We start from the raw sequence: 21,432 nt of genomic DNA on the forward strand, positions 1-21,432 counted from the left end.
GTAGGTAATAGTAACTGAATGAGATTCAAAGGAGCTGTTGATACCCAAAGATGGTAAAGGATTACATTTCCAATCATTAGAGATAAGCAGACCAGTACCTCCACCTTTTCCAGTCAGACGAGGAGTGTGGGAAAATTGGAAATTATTGGAGAGTGCTGCAGGTGTAGCAGTGTCCTCTGGTTTGATCCAGGTCTCTGTCAGGACCATGAGATTTAGCTTTGAATGACTAATAATATAAGTAATGAAATCGGCTTTGTTTACAGCAGACTGGCAATTCCAGAGACCAATAGAAAAAGAAAGTAGTGTATTAGCAGACATAGGCAAAGTGTTCAGGTTGTTAGGATTGCACTGCCTATAGTGTGTGATGCGTGGTTTGCGAGTGGTAGTAGGGATATGGAAACACATAGTAAGAGTTGGTCATTAAAACTGAAACAGAAGTGAAGCAAGGTGTAGAAAAAGGATGAATCAAAGGCGATACTTATGTCCCTTGCTGGTGTCCCTGCCCGGTGGAGTCTTTACACTCTTCGGTCTTCACACGAGGGCTGCCGCGGTATACTAACCTTTTTTATACCCGTTTGACAAAACAGAAATTGAATTCAGCTGAACACACTTTACTGTTTATCACAACAAAGAGCTAAGCAGGGCGCACGACACTGACAAGGTATGCGATAGAGTACGAAACCAAACGCAACTTCAGCACGTCTCAACACAGTAAACAAAACAAGTGTTTCCTATCAACGACAACTGCGCTAAACACTAATGAGACAAATAGATACACTTACGATCTGCTTTTAACTTCCGTTGATTGACTGCTTCCCTCAAAGAGTATTTCTTTACACTGTCTTTTGCTAGCGCTTGAACACACTTTACTGTTTATCACAACAAAGGGCTTAGCAAGCGCACGACACTGACAAGGTATGCGATAGATATAATAATAATTCTACCAGCTATTAAAGGATTAGTTCACCCAAAAATTTAAATTTTGTCATCATTTATGCACCCTCATGTCATTCCAAACCTGTATAAGTTTCTTTCCTATGTTGAACATAAAAGAAGATATTTTGAAGATCTTTGAGAACCAAACAGTTGTTGGTCCCCCATTGACTTCCATAGTAGGGAAAGAAATACAATGGATGTCAATGGGGACCATCAACTGTTTGCTTACCAGCATTCTTCAAAATATATTTTATTTATGTTCAACATAAGAAAGAAACTAATACAGGTTTGGAACGACATTAGGGTGAGTAAATGATGACAATTTTTATTTTTGCGTGAACTATTCCTTTAAGTATGCACATACAGAATTTCAGTAAACAGGTATTTTCAAGTAAACCAGCTGTAAAGTTAAATCTGAATATTGAAATGAAATGCAAAAGTTATATTTACCCTATTGATCGAAGATATATGTTTTTTTTTTCTGTGTTGCACTGGCAGATGTAACAAATGTCTTGGATATTATATTGATACTTAGCAATGTGGATGCAGCATCATGCAAATGTTTTCGGTTACCAGTGCCACTGAAAAATGCTCTATTCACAGTCAGCCATAAATTATTTATTCCATGAGCAAAAGTGTCCTATAACAGGTATAGCAAAGGTATAGCAAAAGTGTCCTATAATTTGTATTTGGCTGGTCATGTGACCACAATATAGCAGACCCCATGAGGCAGCTCAGCTCAATGTAAAATAAAGCAGCTTTTATTAGACTACTGATATGACTGGAGATATATGTTAAGACTTTTTGTCATTCTATGTTGTGTATGTGGATGTGTTTTGTAGGTCAGAGATATGGGCCAAGAGCCATGTGGGAGAATCTCATTCCTCAGAGAACCTAAAATCGCAAAAGGCCTACCACAGACTGCAATCTGCAACCTTAACTTTTCACTGCCAACACACAGGAAGGTAAGAACAGACAAAAACATGATTGTGTGATATTTTCTCTAGTGTTATCTGGAGTCTATTAAACATTAAACATGTCACAGAGCTATTTGTGTTGCTGCTTTAGCTGTAACTTTGTTTTGCCTTTCTTTTTGTCTTGCTCTCTTTTAATCTCTCTGCATCTGTATTTGTTATCTTTTCTATTCCTTTACTGTCCTCTTTCCACTCTTTTTCTCCTCTCTTTCCAATACCATCTTCACCTACTCACCATCCTCGGCTGCTGCTGCTCCATTATGTATTGCTGCAATGCACCGTGGGAAATTTTAGGAAATGGAGTCGGATCCTGATGATGAGGTACTTATTTCATAACTTGTCCACCTTTGCCTTTAATGTGGTGCTTATGTGATCATTCGCTTATTTATGTGATTGGTCAAAAGCTTTTGTACCAGCTCCTGTCATTGGTCAGGCAAGTGCATGACTTCTTTTTGTGTTTATGAGTATATTTAAAGCGTTGTGTTATTTTGTGGCTTGGTGGAAACATTTTTCACATATCTCTTTTGCAGATTTAAGTTTTATTTAATTTTATTTCAAAGTTAAGCAATTAGGCAGATTCACTGGAAAATACTAACCTTTCACATTGTTAGCAAATGGGCTGTGCTTGTCTAGTTGACCCTCTCTCAGGAGACCACATTTCAAAGTAAAATGAAGCATAACATTCCTTACAGAAACTGATGCAATTGAAATATTTTACTGATATCCTAAATTAAGTTCACCACATGAATTAATTTCTTTAAAAGATGCACTGAAAAAATCTGGACGAACATAGATACAGTGCTTTCAAAACAATCAAAAGGAAGTTGTAGTAGTTAGCCATTTAAAAGATCATTGCACTACGATTTTTGTCACTTTGTTCTTACATAGGATTTTTACTTTTGTGTTATTGCAGAATGACAAAGATCGACGACATACCTTTGCTTCATTAGCATTGCGAAAGCGCTACAGCTATCTGGCCGATCCAGCATCCAGTGAGTCCTACATTTTCTTTATTCTTGAAACATCAGCATGACATAATCACACAGTCGAAGCTTCATACGTACACAGGCATCTGATACTGGCGTATATGAAGTCACAATAATCTCATATCTCACCATTTTCAAAAACAGAACTGCCGGTATATGTCTGTGTACATAAGTCATAAACAATTTCATTTGTTTGCTTGCTTTTTTGCCTTCTCTGTTTTTCTTTTGTCATGTGTATTGTTTTTTGTTCCATTGTTTCACATTTCATATGATTTGCTACCACATTGTCTATACAGGTTTTGTATTGCTTGATGTGTTTTTAAATAAACTTATCATTATTATTTGTTATTTGTTGTTGTTATTTGTTTAATTTTCAAAATAATTTGCTTGCTTTGTAGACATTTCTTATAATTGCTCATGATGAAAAACTGTGGACTCAATATCAAAACTCAGTACTTGCTTCCTTCTTCATTTATTAAAATGTTATGCCTTATAATTGGCCAGTTTATCTGCTTGTTGCCATTTGAGGGTAAAGGAAAGTAGGTTGTGACAATACCAAAATGTCAGTAGTCAATACCAGTATTAGTGAAATTTTGTTATTTCAAAACCACATCTAGAACTAATAGGCTATTGAACATACTTATTTAATTAAAAAGGTAAATTATTAAGGTAAATATTAATGATAAATTAAAATAATAGCATATAGTCTTCAAGTTTCTTAACTAAACATTATATATATTCCATAAATGGGACTGTCATTCAAAAATTAGCTGTACAATTTTTTTCCCTGTAGGCCTAACTTGGTGTTTATGTTCGATTGTAGATTGTTTATTAAATGTATTAAAGTTGCCCAGCTGTGATCGGTGAGTGTTTTTTCCTTACCATTTTGTTTGTTTAATATTGATGATATAATAAATAGTGGCAGGTCTATTAGGCTGCATTTACACTGCAAAACCTAATGCACAGATCTATTTTGACAGGAATCTTATTGACTCAATATAAATTCACTCTGTACTCAGTACTACCAATACTGTAGGATTTCATACCTAAACACCGGTACTTATGACCTCCCTAAGCAGAAATTAATAGACAATTAAAACTTTTTTAATCATTTTATATTTGAACATATTTTCAGAACATTTTGAGCTTCTTGGCTTATTTAAGTGGCTGATATTTTTCCCATTATTTTGCATCTCCACCCATGTGCCACAGGCATAAGTTATGTTTTGTTTTTTTATTTGTTTCACTTTTCATTGTCAAAAGCCTCTACAGTTTCAGCATTTCCACTGCTGTTTGTTTTTGGATTTATCCCCTGACTAAATCTTTCTTGTTTCTCTTTTCTCTCTTATTTAACTATTTCCGTTTAATTTGTTTATTAATTTGATTATGCTAGAAACAGCTGAAAGAGGCCATAACACCACTCCAAAAACCACGCCGCAGCCTTCTGGCTACGCTTACAAGCCTGTCTTTACGACGCGCTCCTACCAGGCCTGGGCGACAAGCTCCCCCGTCAACGTCCCCAGCCAGACCAAGTCTGGATTTGGCTCCCTCTCCAGCTCCTCATCCAACACCCCCTCAGCCTCCCCACTGAGATCGGTGTGGTCTGTGAACTCTGCTTCTCCTATCAAATCCATTATTGGAGGTTCACCAGCGTCTTCCATCAAATCTGCCAGTGACGTTGCATCACCTATTCGATCCTACAGAACTATCTCCTCACCAATAAAAACTGTAGTTCAAGGTGCCCAGTATCCAGTCCAAGCCTCCCCCACCCTTCTGTCCTCTCCAGGCAAGAGTGCCCCTGATCCAGTTTCACTTAAAGGCCTCACAGGGCTCTCAGCCAGGACATCTCCTGTACCATCTGGCGGAACCTTGCTGGAAAGATCCTCCATTGCTATGACTCCTCCAGCCTCACCTAAGTCCTCACTAAACATGTACAGCTCAAGTTTGCCATATAAGTCTGTCATAACCTCAAACCCTCCAGCAACCTGCTCCCCCATTAAAACTGTCCCAGGCTTCTCCTCTATCAGAGCCAGCACTGATGCCTCTGCCAGAGGATTTCTGTCATCCCTCTCCTCACCATTGAAATCTGGCTCAGCCACTACAACCGCTGCGCTGATCAATGGGACGGTTTCCCCAACCAAATATCGCTCCTCCTCCCCAACAACCCATCTTACCAGCACTCTGCAGGAAAGAATTCAAGCCACAACAAATGCAGCAACAACAAGTGTAAACGCTGCATTTGATGAAGTGGAAAAAACTTTTAATTCCTGCTCTGCTGGCTATGGCACACTAAAGTCAGTGTCCTCCACTCCCTCATCCTCTTACCAGTCTATCCGTTCCTCTGCATCCAGCTCACTGTATGCCTCCCTCAGATCCCCTCAAAATTCTACCACATCTGTAACTTCCAGCACTATTACAGTCCCTGTCTATTCCGTCATAAATGTCTTACCAGAACACCAGTTTAAAAAGCTCCCTGAAGTCTCCATGTCAACAGCTGCTCTCCTGTCCCCCAGAAAGGCCATGCCCCAAGAGGTTAATGCCCAGACTCAGTCCTCTTTTGCCAGAACTCTGTCTCCTGTCAAAACTCCAATGCACATGTCCCCAGGAACAATAAAAGCTGCTACCTCTTCATCCTCTCTGTCCAACAGCCAGGAGATACTAAAAGATGTGGCTGAAATGAAGGAGGACTTGATCAGAATGTCTGCAATTTTGCAAACTGATACAAATTCAAGCTCCAAAGGTTATCATTCTGACTCTAAGAAACATAAAGTTGAAGATGAGGAGCCTTTCAAGATTGTAGAGAAGGTCAAACAGGACCTTGTCAAAGTCAGTGAAATTCTTAGCAAGGATGTTTTGAGAGAGAGTAAAGCAAATATTAAAACCACCAAAAAAGAATATGTCCTAGAGGATGACATAGATGATAATCCACAAAATGAATGGAGATGCCCACCTCGATATGAAACATTAGCTCCTCAAGTCAAAACAAAACCAGTATCTGAGAGAGATTTTAACCTTGCTAAAGTTGTTGATTACCTAACCAACGACATTGGCACAAGTTCTCTTTCTAAAATAGCAGAGGCTAAACAAAGAACTGATGAAGCAAGGAGAGAAGGAGAGGAGAAACAAAAACGTGTCCTGAAACCAGCAAAGGCATTACAGGAGCACAAGCTCAAAATGCCTCCAAACAATATGCGCCCTTCACCTTCAGAAAAAGAACTATCAAAGCTTGCCGATGCATTGTTTGGCCCTGAAATAGCACTAGACTCTCCTGATGACATCTCCCATGACCAAGACAAAAGTCCACTATCAGACAGTGGGTTTGAAACTCGCAGTGAGAGAACTCCCTCTGCCCCCCAAAGTGCAGAAGGAATGGGGCCCAAAGGCCTCTTTCAGGAAATACCTCCTGTCATCACTGAAACACGAACTGAGGTTGTTCATGTCATAAGGAGCTATGAGCCTCAAGAGGATCCTAAGGAGCCAGCATTGGAAGATGCTAGAATGACAAAGCCTCCACTGCGATGTGCAGACACTGAGCCCCGATCACCTGGTGGGTTCATCAAAGAAAGAGTTAAAGCTTACCAAGCCAGAGTCAATGCAGAGGATGATGTGATGAGCAAAGGTTTGCGGGTCAAAGAGGAAACTCACATAACAACAACTACAAGAATGGTATACCACAAACCCCCCATTAAAGAAGTTGCATCTGAGAGGATGGAGGAGACCATGTCTGTACGAGACATAATGAAGGCCTTCCAATCTGGCAAGGATCCATCTAGAGAGTTAACAGGCCTGTTTGAGCACAAAAGCAGCAGTGAAGGGGCAGATCCATCTGTTAGGCCTCTAGACCCAATGCCCAAAGTCGAGCGCATCATTGAGGTTCACATCGAGAAAGGCAACAAAGCTGAACCAACGGAAGTAATTATCAGAGAAACAAAAAATCACCCTGAGAAGGAAATGTACATATATCAGGGCAAAAGTGGCATGAAAGAACTGCAAAACAGAATGGGCAGTGAGCAACATGACAGCATAGAACCTGAAAAATCTCTTCCTTGTTATCTGGACTCCAGAATACACATGCCTGTCTCTGTGGAGGATGATAAAACCTTGAAACTGCTTAGTCAGCAGTCAGTGGAGTACCATGATGATGAATCATCTGAAACGAGGGGAGAATCGTACAAATTTGCAGAGAAAATGCTCCTGTCAGATAAATTTGACTCTTCCCATTCAGACTCAGATGAATCTGTGATTGACAGGTCTCAATACTATGGTGAGGGAACACAAGGTGGCTCAATTAGAGAATTCATGCTAAAGCCTGATAGGTCAGGTAGATCATCAGAAGATGACAATTATGACAAACTCACTTTACTGCAGTATGCTTCTGATCCTGATAGTCCAAAAAAGTCTATTTGGATGAGAGTTTCTGAGGACGGGCAGAGTAAAAGCAGAGAGAATCACAAATATGAGGACAGAGTAGACAGAACTGTCAAAGAGGCTGAGGAAAAACTTAGTGAAGTTTCACAATTCTTTCGTGATAAAACTGAAAAACTGAATGACGAGCTTCAGTCCCCTGAAAAGAAGCATTGCAGACAAGATGCAAGGGAGACTCGTTCTGGGCCCAGCTCAACACGTAGTAGCCCAGAGAGGTCAGTGCACAGGACTGGAGGTACTGCAGAGGACTGGAGTAGAGACAGGTTTAGGGATAAGTATGATTCCCATGACAGAAAATGTGCCAGTCTACCAAGCAGTCCTGAAAGACGAGTCTTGCTTCGATACAATGATGACCCGAAAAAGGGAGACAGCTCATCTGCAAGCAGTGCAAGTGAATCGTCGAAATATTTCCAGCCTTCAACATCTAAGGTTAGCTCAGTAAGGATGAAATTTGAATCAGAGGCCCAGAAACAAGATAAAGGTCCACAATGGGGACAAACTTCAGGATCCCCAGTGAGGAAGCTGCAGGAAAGTAAGCTGCCTGTTTATCAAGTTTTTGCAGGAGGTAATCTCCCAAAGTCAACAGAGTCTTCAGAAAGTGAGAGAAGTCCTAAAAAAGATAGTGAGGTTGGGCAAAGTTACAATGTTCGTAAGGCTCAAGCATATGCCCAAAATCAGCACAGTGAAAGACAGAGAAATAGGTCAGATAACTCTTCACCAAAACATCACCAAAATGTTTACAGTAAGGAGCAAATTGCCAATGAAGAGAGGAAAATATACAAAACATGGGAAAACCATGGCAATGGGCAACTGAAAGGCCAAAAGACAAAGCTTACACATACTCTAGTGCATGATAGGCAAAAAGACGACTCTCAGAATGAGCAGCACTCATTGAGAGATAGAAACACTACGAAAGAAGAAACAACTAAAAAGATAATTTACACAGAGCTTGTAATTCGAGAAGACCCTAGTAATGCTGAAAAATGCAATGGTGCTCTAAAAAAAAACTCGGAATCACAAATTCCTGTTAGGGTTTCATCTAGTTTTATAGACCACCATCAAAGTAGTACTTTAAAGTTAGATTCCTCCATTAAATCTGAAAGAACAGGGTCTCACATAGCCAGAAATACACAGCACCCTAATTCCGGTGCTAGCAAATCACCTAGTGATGTGTCATCTGTAGTGAACTCAGATTCTAGCAGGCAGATTGTTAATATAGTCTGTAATGGTGTGGATGATAACCAAGTTGAGTATATTGAAAAAGTGACCCCAGGTGTCACTGCGGACATTAAACCTCTTCCTGTGTATGTCAGCATTCAAGTAGGTAAACAGTATGAGAAGGAAACTGCTACTGGACAGTTAAACACTTACAAAAAAGTTGTAAGCCATGAGAGCAGGACAGTACATGAAACACGAGGAGCGTTTTATTCTGTCAAACAGAAACAGCCGCCATCTCCACAGGGAAGCCCTGAAGATGACACGTTAGAGCAGGTTACATTTATGGACAGTTCAGGGAAGAGTCTGGTAACTCCTGAGACGCCTACCTCGGAGGAGGTCAGCTACGACCTGAACTCCAGAGCTCTTGAGCCTGTCATCGGTTCCATGGCTGGCATGCCTAGCCCAATCCCAGAGGAGTCAGAGGAAGAGGAGCAGCCAAAGACCTTCATTTTCAGAGAAGTATCAGCAGAGAAAGCCAAGTCTGCCACTCAAACATCAGAGCCTTCAAAAAGAAAACAAGACTCAAATGGGAAAAGGTCAAAAGACAAACGCATAGCTTACATCGAGTTCCCACCACCACCACCTTTAGAAACTGAACATGCTGACCCTGAAAAGAGGGTGTCATGTCCTTCCTCAAAAGCAGAAACAGAGATGATAGAGGTGAACCTTCAAGAGGAACATGACAGACATCTCCTTGCAGAGCCAGTAATCAGAGTCCAGCCTCCTTCCCCTCTTCCACCTGGAGCTGACAACAGTGACTCTAGTGATGATGAATCTGTTTTTCAGCCTGCCCCCCTTAAGAAGTACACCTTCAAAATGGCTGAGGAGTGTGAGAAATGTGTTAAGCCTAGGAAACCAGAGAGAAACGGCTCACACCACAAGGAGTCAGGTATCAATGGCATTGTCAAAGGAGAAGAGGTAGAATGTGAACAGAATGGAAATGATCAGTCTATCACTGATTGCTCAATAGCAACAACTGCTGAATTTTCCCATGATACAGATGCCACTGAGATAGATTCTCTTGATGGGTATGACCTACAAGATGAGGACGATGGACTGAGTGACCCTAAAACATCCAGCCTGTCGAATGAGGGAAAAGCAGGAGATCGGTCTTTCAGCCAGAGCAAACTTGAAGTGATTGAAGAGGAGAGCACACCAAATGAGGAAACTGGGGAAAAGGCAAAAACAAAAAGGCCATCTGGGAAAAAATCAGACAATGGGAAAGAGGATAAAATCTATTCTTTGGAGGGAAGACACCCAGATAGACAAGGTTTTGCAGACAATTATTTAAAGTACCAACTAGAGGAGGACATAAACAGTACCTTTAAAACTGTGGCTACTAAAGGCTTGGATTTTGATCCATGGTCTGGTAAAGTGGGAGAGGAGGGAGCTTTTGATGCTAAGAACAAAGATGAAGATCCGAAGCCCTGTTCTTTGTCAGTGGAAGACAAATCACAAGCAACCACGCCGGATACCACTCCAGCAAGAACCCCAACAGATGAGAGCACCCCAACTAGTGAGCCCAACCCTTTCCCCTTCCATGAGGGCAAGATGTTTGAGATGACCCGCAGTGGTGCTATTGACATGAGCAAGAGGGACTTTGTTGAAGAGAGACTCCAGTTTTTCCAGATTGGTGAGCATACATCAGATGGGCAGTCAGGGGACAAGGGGAAAGGGGGCAGGAATGCGGGGGTAGTCGCCTCTCACTCAAAGGCAGGGGAAAGAGCTGTAGAGGGGAAGGTAGAGGCAACCACAGATTTAACACCATCCAGAGGCAGCACAGTGCAAGGCAGTGCTGACTGCCTGGACCCACCTCCATTCGCTGACACCACCTCATGCACTGTCACAGCCTCCAAAGTCGACCCCAAATTACGCACCCCCATTAAGATGGGCATCGCAGCTTCCATTACTGTAAAGAAAGACACTGGCTCAGCTGAACTGACTGATGTTAAAACTGAGTCCTCAGACAGTCAGATGCCGGAATACATTAGCTTGGAGTCTCAATTAGCTGAAAGTCACTTTGATAGCAGGCGCACTAACTCTTCCCCGACTGGCAGAAAAGATTACCCATCAGAAAACTACAATAACAACAATAATTTAGAGTCCTCCAATGTGCAGGCCAACTACATCCAGTGTGGTAGTGTAGTGTTCAATTTGCAGTCATCTTCTGAACCCACCTTACAGAAAGCTAGTAGAATAGAAGCTCAGTTCTGTAGGGAGTCTTTGGAGAAAGCAGAGAAAGCCAGTACTGAGAGTCCTCAGACTAAAGTAGTCTCAGAAATTAGGCAGCCTAAGTCTAGGCTCCCAGTCAAGGCAGCAGGGTTCAGTTTTAACACACTCAGTTCAGGGAAGCAGAAGCCTAAACAGGTTGTGAGGCCAGAGGCAAGGAAAGTGGATCCTGCATCCATAATGCCTGAGCCCAAGTCTAGAATACCTGTCAAGGACATCAAAAGAAATGGTGCAGCTAACTCAGCTGTCACAGCTCAAGTAGTTCCAAGGTCAAGTAAGCTCCCAGAGTCAGAGAGATCAGTCAGACCAGTGGTTCTCTCTAGGCTGCCTTTCAAAGACAGGTCATGTGGTGCTTCCGAGGCAGGTAGAGGCAACTTTAGCGAGGTGTGTAGGCAGTCAATTGAGTTCTTAAAGAATGTTAGCGGAGAAGCAATAAAGGTGGCCGAACGACTTTCAGACGAGGAGAAACAGACACAGGGAGAGCAGTCGCAATCGGAGGAGGACAGCAGCACATCACGAAGCACCTCACTATCGGACCCCTCTCAGTCCCAGCCCTCCCTCTCCGCTGGCTCCTCCCGAGGGGTCACACCCTCCAGGACAAAGGTCACAAGGGCGGCGGGCAGTGAGAGGAGGAGGAGTAAGCGGACTGGAGGAGGGAAGGAGGGCAGTAAGAACGAAGGGGCTCGCAGGTCGCCCCCCGTCGCGGAGATCAAGCCTAGTTTGTAAAACTTTATTGAAAACTTTACTTGATCCTTAGTTGCATGAGCCGTTGTGACTGACTGGATTGCCTGTGGCGTGAACAATAGCTGTCATTCTTGTCATTCTCTCATCACTGTGCTGTGTGACTGTACCGTACTGTATCTGTCCCTGTCAGAACTCCCCGTCTCTCTCCCCTACCTTCCACAGATAATTTATCCTAATAATGAGGGGTGGGGCACTGAGCAGTCTATCTGTGCTGGGTTGGTTAAAGGAACGTTGTTGAGGAATATATATCTGCTTCAGTGTTTGTGAACTTTGTTAGAAAAATTGTACAGTACTATGTTGTCTGCATGGCTCATCTCAACAAAGTCTCTTTTTTGTTAATGTTTTGTTTTCATTTTTTATACCGTTGTATAAACTCATAGTTATTGCCTGCATAGATTCTGTTGAAAATTTGTTTCACGTACACAATCAGAGCACCAGCTGTGTAGCTGAAACATTGTAGTTCACTGTCTGTCTGTTCTTCCTTTTCTAGCCAAACACAGACAGTACTATTCGAAAAACATCCAACAACAAGTTTTTCTTTTCCTTTTAATAGCTTCTGTAGGAGAAAAATCTTGTTAATTTTTCCTTGTTTTGGCCAGAAAAGGAAGTCACCTGGATTCTTCATTTGAAAAGAATGAGTAGCACGTTTGTAATGTTTTTGTTCTGTATGTCATGACAGGTCCACAGAGTCCCTGTGAGAGAACAGACCTTCGCATGGCCATCGTTGCTGATCACCTGGGACTGAGCTGGACAGGTTAAGACTCACTTTGCCCCATATGACTGACAAATTTAGAGGTTACATTTTACTTGCCAGGAACTAATTGTTTACTACTGACCTTCTGAAACCTAAAATATTGAAATAGGAAGCAAATTATAATTTGATCGCTAATAATCAATGGCAAACAATCCTCAAAACAGCATGCCACATGTGCCCTCTTGTGCCTGTGCTTGGTATTGCAGCGCAGAACTGGATTAATTTTTTTAAATAAAGAATTTTTTATTTAAATTCAGTTAAATTCATAATTCTTCACATGTGACAACACACTATGAAAGACTCACTGTATTTTCCCAAATATCTGATTCTGATTAGATTTTTAAATGTTTACTTAACTCAGAAACAGGAATTCTTAAACTCAGAACGCAGCAAATGATGGAAGGTTTAAAAATGTTGTAGCATTTTTCATTTTAATTGTCTTTACATCTGTCTTCCTTTACTAGCTGACTGCGCAGAGATGATGCTAGTTATAGCATGATGTGTTTTTCTGTTTTATAGAGCTGGCTCGCGAGATGAATTTTTCTGTTGATGAGATAAACCACATCCGCACAGAGAACCCAAACTCTCTCACAGCCCAGAGCTTTATGCTCCTTAAGAAGTGGGTCAGTCGGGATGGGGAAAACGCCACAAGTGAGAGTCATTTTCTATCCATCTTTCTTTTTTTATTAATATCTTTCTTTTTCTGTATTACATATACTGTGATGTTATAATATCTACCTAAAGCAAATAAATGTAAGTCACTTTTATTTATGTTTTCTTAGCGGATGCACTGACAGCTGTCCTGACAAAAGTGAACCGGATGGATATTGTGACTCTGCTGGAAGGGCCCATATTTGACTATGGTAACATTTCAGGCACCAGAAGTTTTGCAGATGATAGCGCTGTGTGCCAGGAAAAGGCGGATGGTAAAGTTTAGCCCCATCTAGCTGGTTACCCTTTTCCCTTCCTCCCAACACCATATGCATGGACCTGGTTTGAACATGCATGTATATGGTCATGTGACGTGAAGCAATCACAGCATGATGCTTTGCCTCAACAAGTGTAGGAAGGGCCACTTGACAAAATTTTCCTGTTACACATGTACACACTTTTCTTTTGGTTTTAATGAAGGCCCTGCAGTATATTGCCAGTGGAACATGAAACAAACACTGTTCTCTGCCATGAAATTAATTCTATTATTGAAAGGTCAGAAAAGAGTTATTTCTAAGCAGAATGCATGTTATTATCAGCTGTATCCTGATGAAGCTCTTTTGATATTAGTTGGTAGGAGTGTTACAGGCCAGCTGTTGTTTTACATAGCGGACCAGAGCGCATGGCCTCAGCTAAAAGACTCAGCTGTCCTCTGCCTCTCAAGCTGTCAATCTGCTTCCTCCTCCATCTATCCTTCTCTCCTCTCCTCCCCTGCACTAGAGCAAGGGATAAAAAGAGAGAGGGGGAAAAAGAAGAGAAAGAAGGAGATCATCTTTCTCTCCATAGTCTCCTCCTCCTTACAGTCTCCTGTGCCTCCCTCTGTCAGATGCAAAATGAATTGTCCTCTCCTCTCCTCCAGTACAATCCCTCATTTCCCCTCCCAGACCCTAGAACCTCATTCTTCTCATTAATACAGCCATTGTCTTGTCTTTCTAACTTGCATGTTCTTTTGTGTGTGTATGTGTGTGTGTATGTGTGTTTTTTCCCCAATACTCCACCACAACACCTCATACAACTGCATCCTGATGTGGCCCAAGACTCACTATCCAGTTCTCTATCGTCATCTACTCCTCTTAAGTCTTTCTTCTCTCTCTCTTCTCTCTCTCCTTCTCCTGCTCTCAGCCTGTCATCTCCTATTTCCGCACGTAGAATTTGTCTCTCTCCCTCACCCTGCCCTTCTTCTCTTCCTTCTTTCTCTCCCTGTGCATCACATTCCCTGAGTCCTGCCTCCTTCTCCCCACCGCCCTCACCGTTGCCCCCTTGTGCATGCTGTCATTGCCCCTACATGCCCCCAGGACCGCCCCTCATCACTCCATCCCTCTGTCTCAACTCCTCTACTATTGAGCGCTTCATCTGAACAGACATCATTATCCTCATTTTTATTTAGCCAGATTTTGAGTCTTCCCATACTAGTAGCAGCACACATCTCGACTATGACTGTAAAATTAAGACTGCTTCTTATTTGCACTTATGCAACATTTGTAATGGTGTCTAACTAACCAACTAAAGTGACCCTTTAGATTAGACAACACTATTCACTATTAACTAGGTGCATATTACTAGCATATTGGCTGTTTATTAGTACGTGTAAAGCACATATTAATGCCTTATTCTGCATGACCATATTCTAGATCCCTGAACCCTATCCAATACCTAAACATAACGACTACAACAACTGCCTTACGTACAATCAATAAGGAGTAATTAGGAGTTTATTGAAGGAAAACTCTTAGTTAAAAGTGAATGTGCTCCCAAATCTAAAGTGTTACTCCACTTTATTATTATAGACCCAAATGTTAACTCTAATGTAGCACATTTGTTTTTTAAGTTAAAGTTAGACATGAACACACACAGCTCTTTGACTATGGAGAGATCACACATAGATATACACTATCGTTCAAATGTTTGGGGTTGGTAAGAATTTTTTATGTTTTTGAAAGAAGTCTTTTACGCTCACCAAGGCTGCATTATTTGTTTAAAAATACAGCAAAGCCGTAATATTATTAAAATATTCTAATTTAAAATAACTGTTTTCTATTTTAATATATTTAAAATGTATTTATTCCTGTGATGGCAAAGCTGAATTTGCACCTCCCATTACTCCAGTCTCCAGCGTCACATGATCCTTTAGAAATCATTCTAATATGCTGATTTGGTGCTCAAGACACATTTTTGTGGTAACCATTGTTCATTGATGAATAGTCACTTTTGATCAATTTAATGCATCCTTGCTGAACAACAGTATTAATTTCTTCAAAAAATCATACTGACCCCAAACTTTTCACAATCTCTGTTTTTGGAGATCTGAATCTGTTCCATTGTCATTGTGTATTAACTGTGTTTGTTGGTCTGTATGTCTGCTGAATCTCTGGGAAATATTGTCAAATACTGTGCTTTTGCTCTTCAGGGTGGGATTAGGTGATTGTTAAAAAAATAGTTTACCCAGAAATGAAATTGGCATTTACTCACCCTCATGTTGTTTCAAATAAATAAATAATACACTAACAAAATACAGCTTAGAAACTACATGAGGGTGAGTAAACTTTCATGACAGAACTTTAATTTTGGGGTAAACTGTTCCTTTAAGCATGTATATGTGTGTGCTTGTTTGTGTGTGATTGTAATTGTGCCCTGTCATGTCCATCCATTTGTATGTGTATCATCTCACCCAGGTTTCCACAACATCCTGGCTCAACTGCAGTCAACTACCAACCCCACCCCCACCACACCCCCTATCTGCCCCTCTATGTCTGATGACATCGAACCCATCTTAGATCTGCCCCTTGACCCTCCCCCATATTGCCCCTCCTGGGGACTAGAGCGGTACAATGAGGACGAGTCTGTCAGAATCACCCCAACCAGACCCTGCGACCTGCCCCTGTCCAAACCTGTAAACCAGCATCACGCACTCTCTGAAACAACTGCCGAAATACACACACACATACTCTCCCCTGATTCTCAGCTCCCTTCTGACAACCCCAAACTCACAACACAACTCTCAGCTGTCACATGTGACCCTGACTCACACCTTACCCCTGAGTTTTCTCCCCTAGACCATGATGAACCTCCTCTAAACCCCTCGGTTTGCTCTGTACCACTCCAGTCTGTCCAAAAAACAGACCCACCCACGATCAGGATCGAACAGGACCACCTTATACAGGGGAACCAGGGGTCTCAACAAAAGGAACAGAGAGAAGAAAATGAGGAGAAAAAGTCTTTTCACTCCCAACAGAAAACGTCTCCTCCGGTGGAACAGACAGACCTAACACACAAGGAAAAAGAAGAGCGTCCCTCATCATCATTACTACCATCACCATTAAAAGAACCAAACGTTAACATGAGGGGACAAGAGAGAGTGATTCTGAAAGAGGTCAAAGATCATGATGAGTCCCCTTTGCGACCCTGGGCAGAGGTCCTGAGGGAGTCTGGCTCAGGAGTAGAGGAGGAGGAGGAGGAGGAGGAGGAGGAAGTCGAGAAAAGACAGGAGCGACCAGAGGTGTCAGGAGGCCACGTCGGAGAGAGGGAGAGGGAAGTGAATGAGGAGATGACTAAGGAGAAAGTGAGAGAGGTAGTGAGAGGTGTTGAACAAATTGAGTCTGAGTTGTGCTTGCTCTCCACAGGCTGGCTCACTGAGACATCGAACACAGAGCCGCCCGCTTCAGGGCGGAGTCACGGGTCAGACTACATGGACCGACAGGACAACAGGTACTGTACATAGTTACAATTATTATGCTGACATTACCCACATTTAATCATATCATAAGAAATTAAACTTGAAATGTGTTTTAAGTATTAGAAGACATACTGTAAATTTAAAGCATGCCCCCCTTTACCAGAAAGACCATCTATAGAAACTAAGCTGCTACTACAGCTGAAATCTTTGGGTTTGTAAAGTCAGAAACTCATAAAACATATTAAATATGTAAACAGAATTATTGTTGCATTTCATTTTGATATTGTTACAGCTGATGTTTCAAACTTGTATAAATGCTTGTAAATTAACATCCTTTTGAAATGCGCTACCATTAAAATATTTGGGGTTAGCATGATTTTTTTTAAACAAAATTTGTACTTTTATTAAGTAAGGATGCATTAAAATAATTTTTTGGTCTATTTATCAACGAATCCTTAAAATATGTGAATCACAGTTTCTATAAAATTATTAAGCGGCACAGCTGTTTTCAACATTGATAATAATAAATGTTTCTTGAGCACCAGATTTGCATATTAGAATGTTTTTTAAAGGATCATATGACACTGAAGATTGGAGTAATTCACATTTCACAATATTACTGTGTTTTACTGTATTTTTGATCAAATTAATTCCGGTGAGCATAAGAGACTTCTTTCAACAACATTAAAAAAATCAGTAACACTTTATTTTAAGTTGTCCTTGTTACACATGTTACATGTACTTACTATTATAATAACAATAAATTACGCATAATTACATGCAAGTAACCCTAAGCCAAATCCTAATCCTAACCCTAACCATATAGTAAGTACATGTTGTTAATTAATATTACTCAGAACTTAAATGTATAATTACACTGTAACAAGGACCCATTCAAATAAAGTGTAACCAAAAAATCGTACCGACCCCAAACTTTTGAACGATAGTGTATTAAAAAAGAAAAATTATGTTGGTGCACTGCCTACTAGGCTATCAGCGCCGACATACTTTTTCATTTTATATACACTGTTGTTCAAAAGTTTGGGGTCAGTAAGTTTTTTTAATGTTAGAAGTGATGAAAGAAGTCTCTTATAACACCATTGCGTTGCGGGTGTCCCGAGTTCGAGTCTTGGCTCGAGGACCTTTCCCAATCCCACCCCCCTCTCTCTCTAACTTCGCTTCCTGTCTACTCTACACTATCTTATCTTAATAAAGGCAAAATGGCAAAAAAAAAAAAAAAGTGCAACATTATACAGGTTTGCCAGAATGCATGGTTTTGTTTTTAAAGGGGTCGCGATTTGCAAAGATTCATTACAAAACATACTCACTTCTTCTGTAGATGAGGCTGGATCATGAATGATTCGCGCGAACATAGACGCATATGTAGATTTATGTAGATCGGGGGCACATTCCCTTCAGAAACAAATGAAATCCACTGCGAGTTCAGCGGCTCAGATGTCGGGAGTAAATGACGACTGCTATGTTCATTATTACATCCAACAACAAAACACCTCAATCGCTTAGGAGTCATTCTTGTCTACATCTGCTCCAGCGGTGAAACAGTGGTGGACTGATGACAGCTCACTCAGGGTGGGTCTGTAAGACACCAGTCCAGTCTGTGCTGAAACGCTACTGTCAATCAAACTATCGTGGGAGGGGCCTGTCTGTGTGACGTCACACAGACAGGCATCTGAGATCGGCTCGATTTGAGAAAGGGGAAAACATTTAACCAGATTAAAAAAAAAACACTGGGTGTATTTTTATCATTATAGGGTGGTTGTGTACACACACAACACACATTTCAGTGTGTGTGTGCCAACACACATTTCAGTTCAAACAACTTGTAAAAGTGCATGTAGCATCCTATGACCCATTTAATACATTCTCTCCTAGCATCATTTGAGTGTACTTGTTCCTAATTAGCTAAATGGTTACATTTCAATCCCTTGCAGTCAAAAGAACTCCAGTGACTCCATGACATCATCAGCCAGAGTGGATTCAGGAAAACCTCGACAAAATGGCGAGCACTCCGATACTATGCCCCGCAGCTCAGCGTCTCAGGAATCAGCCAATGGTGTGAAGGCAGGTGCGGGCAAGCAAGAAGGAGCTCTGATCGCTGAACACAAAGTCCAGGTGAGATAATCGCTAGAATACTAGCATAGAATAACTGATTAGATAATGCTGCTACTTCCAGTTTAAAAACATCTCTTCTGCTCTCCTTGCCTCAGCTCATATCATGACACTCTTAGCTTTTTTCAGTGAAATAATTTGCATCCTAATACAGTTTACCTACTCCAGAGGAAAAAAACGCTGATGACCATTTACACTAATTAAATGAGAGAACTGAAATCACACACACATTTTAAGAAGTATTTTATATGCATCCATTAGCAGCGGTTATCATCAGAGACCAGCCTGGACGAAGAGCGTACCGTCACCACCAAAGTGTTTCGTAGACGTCTCATTCTCAAGGTATCTGCCTGCTAAACTGCAGGGTGGTCAGGTTAAGATCTGATTTTGGTGTAGCTGGTGGACTGAATCTAAATCATTTGATCAGAAACACAGTGTGATCTGATTACATGTTTTTACGTCACTTGGTTCTTGCTGTGTACTGTTACCATTTCCTTGTGCTTACAGGTGCTTGGTTTTGGGTTATTATGCATTGCTTGTGTGATAGATACACGTGCACATAGAGGAGTGTGTTTCTACTAATGTTTGTATGATTTCTAAAGGTGGTGATGATGGGCATGAAGGCATGTTGGTTCATATTTAAAGTTCCAGCTTTGCTTGCAGGTTCACATGACTGCTCTGGGTGTGTGGAAATGCGCTTGTAGGTGTGGTGTGCTGCTTTTGAAGGTGGTGTCCTGGATCTGTTGTGTTTGCATATTGAACTAAGTGCTATCTTGCTTTAGGGAGAGGAGGCACGCAACATTCCTGGCGAGTCAGTTTCAGAGGAACAGTTTATTGATGAAGATGGAAACATCATCACCAGAAAAGTAACTCCATTGTTCCCTTTGTTTTCTTTTTCTCTTACTCTTTTATCTGTTTCTGATTTTACGACATATTTTACTTCCTTAGGTTGCTTGTAGTTTTGTAGCTTTGCCTTTTCAGAGCTGATTTAGGGACAAAAGATTGAATACAACACATTTTCTTGCAGCTCACTCCTCCAATACCTTAATTGATTCTTCCCAGTCTTTCCTCACATTGCTTTGATTTCCCATGACAAGCATTCATGGTGACCTCTGACCTTCAATACCCATCTACAGGTCATTCGAAAGGTGATTTGTCGTGTGGACACTCCCACTCCTGAAAACCAGGGCTTGGGGAGTGGCATGGGGTCACAGGGAGACCCTGCCACCCTGGGGAAGAGCCACGTGCCCCTGGTCCCTGATATCCAAAGCCATCTCGCAACACATGCTGAGGTTTGCACAGTCTGTGTGGAGTTTTTCCTCTTTCCTTAAACTTATATTTGATTATATATGGGAAAATGGATCCAATGTTTGGCCAATAAAATGCTCACTACAATGAGAATGTCCTTCTCCCATGATTGTTTAGAAATATTGAAATTAAATATTTAAAATGCTGTTCAAATGTTTGGGGTGGATACAATTTTTTGAAAATGTTTTTGAAAGACTTCTCTTATGCTAACCAAGCCTGCATTTATTTGATCAATAATACAGTAATATTATTAAATATTATCATTTTAAATAACTGTTTTCTATTTTAATATATTCTAAAATCTAATTTATTTCTGATGGCAAAGCCGAATTTCTCCAGTCTTCAGTGTAACACGATCCTTCAGAAATCATTCTAATATGCTGATTTGGTGCTTCAGAAAAAATTCTTATTATCAATGTTGAAAACAGTTGTGCTGCTTAATATGGTTGTGGAAACTGTTCTACATTGTTTTTAGGATGTTTTGATAAATACAAAGTTCAAAAGAGCAGCATTTATTTGAAATAGAAATATTTGTAACATTATATTTCCAACTTTTTGACCAGTTTAATGCATTCTTGCCTAAATAAAAGTATTTATTTCTTTAAAAAATGTACTAACCCCAAACTTTAGTATATGTTATCATAAAACAAAAATTTTGTAGAAAATAGTACAGTTTTGGATACTAGAAATCCTCATTATATCCGCACAGACTGGAGACCAGAAATACCTAATGTTTTTGTTGTTGGGAATTTGTGGGTTTATTAAAATTCTTAAATTATTTATAAATTAAAAATGTTTAGTAAGACATTATGTATCACATAGTTATCTTTTCTGTTCATACAGAAGCTAATGTACATAATTCTTCAGCTGTCTTACCTCTAACCTTCAACTTGTCTTCTCTTTCTTTTCCTCCCCTTTTATCCTTTTTTGTTTTCCTTCCAGCTTTATACACTATGCCGCCCCTACAGCAACAAATAACATGAACTCAACTGAACTACTTGAACTGTTTAATATTAACTTCCTGTCACTGGTTACTGATAGGCTGTTGTATAATGATGTGTCTGGCTATTTTCAGGGTGATGTGTTGATTCTAAACTATAATTCATTCCTTAAAGATTTGTAAAAAAAAAAAAAAAGTCTGTATCTTTGTCTCTTTATGTGTAAACAGGGAGACATTTCCAATGTGAGGAAGAAGGAAGAAAAGCGTTCAGAAAGAAAACATTATTCATAAATGTGGCTTCGCGACTATAGACAGGTACAACGCTTCAAATAGCTCTCTGTTTATTATTGTTATTATTTATATGATTAATTATTCTCTGTGCATTATTCAAAGGTCTGGGGCCA

General features: G+C 40.7%; 1 protein-coding gene across 1 annotated transcript in view; it reads left to right on the forward strand.

Annotated features, from left to right (window-relative positions):
* The window catches only part of LOC107733536 (ankyrin-3-like), an 86,218-nt gene that overhangs the window by 62,321 nt on the left and 2,465 nt on the right, over positions 1–21,432 (forward strand). Inside the window, exons 38-50 of the mRNA XM_016545201.1 lie at positions 1,779–1,901; positions 2,205–2,231; positions 2,824–2,902; positions 4,290–11,486; positions 12,192–12,266; positions 12,786–12,917; positions 13,049–13,192; positions 15,650–16,682; positions 18,603–18,783; positions 19,042–19,122; positions 19,563–19,646; positions 19,917–20,072; positions 21,257–21,343. Of these exons, the coding sequence (XP_016400687.1) occupies positions 1,779–1,901; positions 2,205–2,231; positions 2,824–2,902; positions 4,290–11,486; positions 12,192–12,266; positions 12,786–12,917; positions 13,049–13,192; positions 15,650–16,682; positions 18,603–18,783; positions 19,042–19,122; positions 19,563–19,646; positions 19,917–20,072; positions 21,257–21,319 (9,375 nt within the window). The 3' untranslated portion in view covers positions 21,320–21,343. The remainder of the gene's footprint in view (positions 1–1,778; positions 1,902–2,204; positions 2,232–2,823; positions 2,903–4,289; positions 11,487–12,191; positions 12,267–12,785; positions 12,918–13,048; positions 13,193–15,649; positions 16,683–18,602; positions 18,784–19,041; positions 19,123–19,562; positions 19,647–19,916; positions 20,073–21,256; positions 21,344–21,432) is intronic.

This window comes from Sinocyclocheilus rhinocerous, unplaced genomic scaffold (assembly GCF_001515625.1).
Source record: "Sinocyclocheilus rhinocerous isolate Xijiao unplaced genomic scaffold, SAMN03320098_v1.1 scaffold2715, whole genome shotgun sequence".
NCBI classification, from domain to species: Eukaryota; Metazoa; Chordata; class Actinopteri; order Cypriniformes; family Cyprinidae; genus Sinocyclocheilus; species Sinocyclocheilus rhinocerous.